This window comes from Sciurus carolinensis, unplaced genomic scaffold (assembly GCF_902686445.1).
Source record: "Sciurus carolinensis unplaced genomic scaffold, mSciCar1.2, whole genome shotgun sequence".
Taxonomy (NCBI): Eukaryota; Metazoa; Chordata; class Mammalia; order Rodentia; family Sciuridae; genus Sciurus; species Sciurus carolinensis.
In genome coordinates, this window is record NW_025920122.1 from 2,178,022 (window position 1) to 2,185,455 (window position 7,434).

The 7,434-nt window shown below is 48.2% G+C and overlaps 1 protein-coding gene across 1 annotated transcript; it reads left to right on the forward strand.

Moving 5' to 3' along the window:
- The first annotated feature begins 618 nt into the window (after positions 1-618).
- On the forward strand, positions 619-7,226 carry LOC124973799 (uncharacterized). The gene is made up of 4 exons (XM_047537536.1): positions 619-743; positions 786-1,214; positions 6,388-6,657; positions 6,878-7,226. The coding sequence occupies exons 1-3, from the start codon at positions 619-621 to the stop codon at positions 6,449-6,451; spliced, it is 618 nt and encodes a 205-aa protein (XP_047393492.1). The 3' UTR covers positions 6,452-6,657; positions 6,878-7,226.
- Positions 7,227-7,434: the final 208 nt, after the last annotated feature.

A 7,434-nucleotide genomic window follows, 5' to 3' on the forward strand; every position in this document is an offset into this window, starting at 1 on the left:
ACTGTTTTTATTTTTCATGCTATTTTTGGGACATCTACAAAATGTTCTTTAAAACCCAAACACACTTGCTTTACTGGTTTGCATTAGTGCCTTCTGTACTTCCCGAGATAAAGGGCTCTGGGCTGGTCAACCCGCAGTTGGAGAGCAAGACATCTCTTCCCCAGGTCCTTCCTCCAACTCTTGGAATGAGGCCTGTGGGGCGGCTCCCGCCACCCTGAGCTCTTTCCCAGGAGCTGCCACCGGGGGTTGGAGCCAGGCCACTGCCCAGGCGCTCCCCGCTATCTGTGCGAGGACGGGAAGGAGGGGACCTGTCAGCGGGATCAGACCTCCTTCCTCCACTTGGGAACCTTGAGTCGGGCCTCTGGGATGCAGAAACCCGCCCCCCCAAGGCGCAGCGGGAATCAGCGGGGTGGGGGCGACCGGGGCGGGGCCGCCGCGAGGCTGGGCGGGACGGGGGCGGGGGCGGGCGGCTCCTGGAACTGCCAGAGCTGGGCACCTGCGAATGTGCCATACCCGCGCTACCGCTGCTGCTGCCTACTGCAGAGCGAACTGGGCCCGGTGCTGCTGGTGGCCGGGCAATGTGAAGCGGCTCCCCACAGTGTAGCCGAATCACCCGGGATGTGGCTCAAGCCCAAGGAGGTGCTGGTGAAGAACCCTGAAGCTCTGGGTGGCCCAGAGGAGCAGCGGCTACTAGATGCCACAGCAGCGCCGCGGGCACAGCGAGGGGATTGGCCACCTCAGCGGTAAGTGGGTGGCGGGGGTGGGTCGGGCCTGGGATCTCACAGACCGCTTCGCCGGTTGCTCCAAGCCGGGGGTTGGGACCCAGAAACCCGGGAGGCGCCTCTGCAGCCTGCTGGGCTGAGAGGGGCTCGGGGTGCGGCGGACGCTGCCTGGACGGCTGGGCGGGCTCCGCGGGCTGCGCGGGGCGGGGCCGGTGCGTGGCTGCGCGGGGTTCGCCGGGAGCGCTCCTCCTGCTGCGCTTGCGGAAGTGCGAGCACTGGGCACCCGCGGGCCTGCGTTTCCGTGCAGCCGCTGTCCGCCGCCTCCTCCAGAGCGAGCTGGGCCACGTGCGGCCCTGGCCCCAGCTACGGCTACGTGAACAGGGGCACCAGAAGAAAGGGAAAGAAGCTCCAGGAGGTGCTGCTGAAGGACGCCCTGAAGCTCTGGGTGACCAAGAGGAGCAGCTGCTCCTTCATCCTAGAGCAGCGTGGCGGGTAAGGCGAGGGGCGCGGCGGCCTCAGCGGTAAGGGGCTTGGGGGGGCGGGGTGGACGACTCGCAGCTCCCAGCCCAGGGTGAGTCGCAGGTGGGGATTTCTTGGGAGACATGGGGTCAGGATGGCCTTGCCTCGGGTTTGTTTCCTTTCTTCTGCATTTCTCTGGCTTGTCAATGGTGTCTACTCCGCGTCCCCCCCCACCCCGCCCAAGTTACAGCCGGCCTTTGCTGGAGTGTTGGAAAGCAGTTGTCGTGTTATTCTTCTTCCCTGCAGCTCTGCTGTGCTTCTTAGTTCCTTAAGTTTTCCTTGATTCTTTCCTTTATTTTTTAAAGGAAAGCATGTCATCTTTGAACAGAGTTTTATTTCTCTTCTCTCTCTGTATACCTTCTGTTTCCTCTTTTCATCTTAGCATATTAGCTGGATCTTTCAGTGTGATGTTGAAAAGGAATGATAGGAGAAGTTGTCTTTACCTTGTTCCTGGTTATCAGGAAAGTGTTGAGTTTCTCTGTAAGTGTGATGTTAATTGTAGGGTTTGGGGGCGAGAAGGTAAATGATATTATCAAGTTAGACAAGTTCTTAATTCCTCATTTGCTATGTTTTTTTCTTTTAATCATGAATGGGTGGGTGTTCCATTTTTGTCAAATGCTTTTTGTATCAATTGGAATAAGTTTGTGATTCCTCCCCTACTTCTATATTGATGAATTTTCGAATGCTGGACCATTGTTGCATACTTGGAGCAAGTCCCACTTGGTCATGAGGTATAATTTCTTTTATATGTTGGTGGATCCTGTTTGCTGGTGGAATTTCTTGTGGTGTGAACAATTGAAGTCAGGGAGTTGGGCATACTAGGCAAGCACTCTGCCACTGAGCTACATCCCTAGCCCCACCCCTTTCCTTTTCCTTTGTGTGACTGTGACATGGGTTTCTTGTGGGCTTGGTTTTCTTTTCTTCCTTCTTTTTTTTTTTTTCTTAAATCCATTCTGAAAATCCCTGGGTGTTTTTGGTTGGTGTATTTAGGCCATTCACATGTAAAGTGATTGTTGGCATTGTTAGATGAATCTCTACCAGGTTGGTAACTGTTTTCTATTCCTTGTTCTGTTCTTTTTCTTTTGAACCACTTTTCCTGACTTCTTTAGCAGTTGAATGCTTGGTGATGCCATTTATCTGTTAGCTTGCCAACAGTAGGTTGAAAAGAATTTGTAGTATATATTTCTGGTTTGGAACATAATTTCCAGATTAGTCTGTGTCTACAAATATTATGCTGTTTCACATGAAATGTAGATTTTTTTGTGTGTGTATTTGGGATTGAGCCCAGGGACGCTTAAGCACTGTGCCATATCCCAAGTCTATTTGTAGCTCTATTTTGAGACAAGGTCTCAGAGTTGCTGAGGCTGGCCTTAAACTTGTGATCCTCCTGCCTCAGCCTCCTGAGCCACTGGGATTGTAGGTGTGCACCACCATGCTTGGCCTAGATGCAGATATAGTATTCCCAGATCCTGTCTCATCTTTTCTGACATTGTCATCCATTTCACTTATTTACATAGTGTAATCACTCAATAAACTTTTTGTTAACCCTTCAAACATTTCTTTTAAATTGCTTAGGGATAGGAAAAATAAGAAATTTGAATCTACCCTCATTCATTTCCTGAGACACACTTCTTCTCTTTACGTAGCTTAGAACTACTGACCTATGTGTTTTCTTTCTCTCTGACGAATTTGATGGTTAGGTCTGCTGGAAATGGATTTCCTGTTCTTTTTCAAGAAAGTCTTTCATTTTCAATTTTGAAGGATAATTTCACTGGACACAGCCTGGCATGGTGGTCCTTGCTGGTAATCCTACCAATTTGGTAGAAGGAGGCAGGAGGATCACATCTTTGAGGTCAGCCTCAGCAATTTTTGAATCCCTGTCTCTAAACAAACAATAAAACAACTGGGGATGTGGTTCAGTGGTAGAGCACCCCTAGATTCAATACCAAGTATCCCCCCCAAAACAAATCCTCACTTCATTTAGATTTATTGGTTTGTGATTCATTTCTTTCAACACCTTATTTCAACTCCCTTGATCGCATGTTTGGAGTAGTCTGCTATAATTACCGTGTTCTTCCTAGGCTGTCTGCTTCACACCCCCTCTTCTTTAAAGATTTTCTTTTTGTTTCTGCAATTTGAATATGATATACCTCAGTGTAGATTTGTAAATATTTTTCCTTTGTTTTTTTTATAATTTTCTGCGTGGTATTCTCTGTACTTCTTGGATCTGTGATCTGGGGTGTGTCATTAATTTTGGAAAATTCTTGGTCATTATTGCTTCACATGATTGCTTTCCTCTTCTTCTGTGTTTCCAGTTTGGGGTCCTTCTATCTTTGGGAATTATCCCCTGCAGTCAGATATTGTATACTTCCTATGTCTCTGTCTCACTCTTGGCTTTTCAGTGTGTGGGGGGGTTTCTGTTGATCTGTCTTCAAGTTCACTGATTGTTTTCTTGACTGTCCCATCTACTGATGAGCCATGAAGGGCAATCTTCATTTTTGTTTATTTCTATTTATTTTGTTTTTCATTTCTTAGAGTTTCCATCTGTCTGCTTTCATGACCTAGTCTTCCATACTCTATACCTTTTCTTTAGAGCCCTTCACCTATAAATCACACTTATTTTAAAAGTTCTCTCAAAGTACCAAGATCTGTCATATCTGTGTGTCATTTTGATGCATGCTTTATCTTTTCTTTTTCTTTCTGGTTTCTGGGGATCAAACCCACGGCCTTGTGCTTATAAGGCAAGCACTCTACCGACTGAGCTATCTCCCCAGTCCTATCTTTTAATCATGTGTATTTTCTTGCCTACTGGCATGTTTTTCTATATATATATAGAGAGAGAAAACTTATTATGGTATATAAGCAACTTATTATTTATACATATATATAAATAAATACTAACAAGTGAGGAAATCATCTTCCGTGTGTGTTTTGCTACTCTGCTGGGACTTGGTTCTTTGCAGTTTCCTGTAGCTGAAGGTACCAGAGGCCTCACATTCCTCCATGTCCCTGGTTGTGTCTCCCCTCTGTCCCTGGGTTAAGAACTTCCCAGTCTCCCTGCTCTTTGAGCTGTCATGTGCTCTCATTTATCCTGGAGCTTTTGCTGTTGGCAAGGGGGAGGGTCCTAGAATCATCAATCAATCTCAGTCATCAGTGGACGTGTGACCCTGGCCTGTGACATTCCCAAGAGTTTTCTAGCCACTTCCTCCCACCCCTGTGGGGACAGGAAAGCCAGAGGGGACACAGGAGCCAGAGAAGGACTTTCCCCAGCTGGGGTGAGGCCCTGAGGATGCCTCATGGCCTTATTCTTCCCTTGTCCAGAGAGCTGGGCAGGTGTCCCTGGGGTCTTTCAGTGGGAACTGGTGGGGTTCTGGTGAGAACACCTGTGCTGCCTTGGGGTCCCTTAAGATCGCAGCACCAGGGCTTTCTTATTCTCTTTCAGTCAGGCCCTCGCACAGTGAGACTCAGGACTCAAGTGTCCTGCAGTTTATGACCTCAGCACTGGGGGAGCAGGTCCCAGCTGTGTCCCTCGGATTACCTGTGCCGCTTTAGCTTTGGGGATTATGTTTTGACCCGTGACCTCAGTTCTCCGATGAGTCCAAGAAAAGCCTGTGATTTGCAGTCTGCTTGGCCTCTGCTTGTATTTATGGGAGGGGTGCTTCCCAAGCTCTTTGCATGCTGGAACTGAAGCTGGAAGTCCCCTTGTGGCTTTTTGATTGCTGCTCTGCCCACCTGCCCACCAGTTGAAGGGTCCGGGTTGACACAGACCTCCAGACCTTTCCAGAAGCACGTGAGAGAAATTCCCACTCTGCCTCAAAACTCAGCACCCCTCTGTGGCTGTCCAGGTGCTGCACACCCTCCCTGTTCTCTTCATTCCATGTCACCTAGAGTCCCCCAGGCTGCTGTTACAACGTCTGCATGGGTTCTGTCAGAGACGTCTGAGAAGCGCCTCCTGGGATGGGCTCCTTTCTAGTCTTCCTCAGTGTCTCCACCAGGATTTTTTATAGTTGCTAGACAAACGTGGCATTTCACCGGTCTTTTGAAAACACAGCCTTAAGTGCCCTTACCCCAGCCTGCTGTTTTCTTCCACTGAGCTCTGCTAAGCTGCCTGTGGGATCTGTATTAAGTGTCAGCTCTCCATCTAGCAGAGAGGACAGCCTTCCTGTCCCTGCTCCATCGTCTGACACCAAATAACAAACCCTTAAAGGGTCAGGGGACTAGCCAAAGAATAATTGCTGTAAAACCACACATGTCCTTCCTTCTGCTGGGGAAAGTCATCCCATAGGGCAGGTAAGAGTGGTGTAGGTGCCGGTCATCTAGGAAGAGGTTGCACAGGGTGAGCAGGGTGTGTCTTGGGTGTGGAGGTTGGGAGCAAGAGAGGGTTGATGTGCAAGTAAGTCTATCAAGGGTGGTGGAGGCTGGGCTTCTCTGTTGGAGAAGAGAGCTGTGAACAAGGAAAGAAGTAAGAATGAACATGGGGAGTGGATCGCAGGAGGCATCAGTGTGAACTCAGTTTCTCTGTATGTAGACTATGTATACATACACACATTGCATTAGAGATGTGTATGCCTGTGTGCAAATACATGAGTCCTACGTATACACACAGACCCGGTTACCAATGAGCTTCCAGATACCAGCTTTTTATTTTTATTTTATAGCAGGGATGGAACCTAGGGCCACATACCCACTGATCCACATCCCCAGCCCTTTTTATTTTTTTATTTTGAGCCACGGTTGTGCTAAGTTGCTGAGGCAGTCATTGAATTCACAATCCTCCTGCCTCAGCCTCCCAAGCCAGTAGAATGCCAGGTGGCTTTTGTGTAGCAATCCTCTTGAAAAGAAATAGAATTTCTGGGAAAAATGTCCCATTTCTGGGCTGGTGCAGGGAAAGTACGAGACAATGTTGGAATATTTTATTGTGGCAGAGACTATGAAAAACCATGAGTACATGTCCAAAGGACACAGAACCCAGCTTGAAGGGATTCCTACCTGCCAAACCTGGGACAATTAAATCATCCGAGTAAATATAGTAATGAATTCTTACTCTTTGAAGAAAAGCAGAAAAGATGAGACCATACTGATAAAAGTGAATAAATTGAAAGTTTGAGGAATGGGAAATTTATATAACTTCATTATTTGTCTCTAGGAGGCTTGTGAGTTACAAGGGAAAAAGGAATAAGTTCATGGTGCAGAGCCCAAGCAGCCACTAACTTAAGAGACCAAGTGAACATCACCAGGAGTGGAACAAGTTGAAATTGTGTCCACCTGAGAGGATGTGATGCATAGCATTCCTTCTGTGAGGCTGGCCAGAGACTTTAACCTGAATCTAATCAGCGTCAGGCAAGCCAAAACTGGGATTTGATGCTGAAGAACTGGCCAGTAATCTTTGAAGCCGTCAAGCTCACGAAAGTCAAAGGTGTGTTGGGAGATGTGACGGCTCAAGGCAGTGGGTGATTCTGAACAGGTCCAATGTGGTAGAGTCATAAGACAAGCAGTTCTCAACTCCTGTGGGCTGGATTAGTGCCTTTGTTTCTACAGTGGTACAAAAGCAACCTGTGATCAGTAGAAACCATACAAGCATTTTTTTAAATAATTTTTTTGGATGTTAATAGACCTTTATTTGTTCCCTTTCATAGGGTGTTGAGGATGCAACCCAGTGCCTCCCACATGCCAGACAGGTTCTGTGCCACTGATCCCCAGCCCAAGTCCCCATATATACAGTTTTGAATTTGGATCTTTTCCTGGGGATGTGCCCTAGTCCTCTGTGATGTGGGGCAGGCCCCAGTCAGCCTGGGATCATGATGGCCGTCCAGTGACAGAGTGCCCTGCTGCCAAGGCGGGAGGAGCAAGTGGATACATCCCATGCATTTCCGAGTCACAGCGTGTTTGTTCCCCTTAGGATGGGTTTGTGAGGCACTTGGAAACTGGCGGGATCTGAGGAGCAGAGGGTAGGAATGTCCCAGCGTTAACTTTCTGAATTGTGGGGTGCTCTGTTGTGTTGGCACATGTCCCTGCTGGTGTGAAACATGCTGCACACTCTGGGGTGATGGCGTGGCAGGTCAGTGACATACTCCTTAATGATTCAACTTCCTTTAACATTGGGGTCTTAAACCAAAATAAACTCCTCAGGTCACTCAGGGCCCTCTCAGGGCCTAGTAGTGAAGGAGCATGGGCAAAGGAAGGTGTAGGGCTT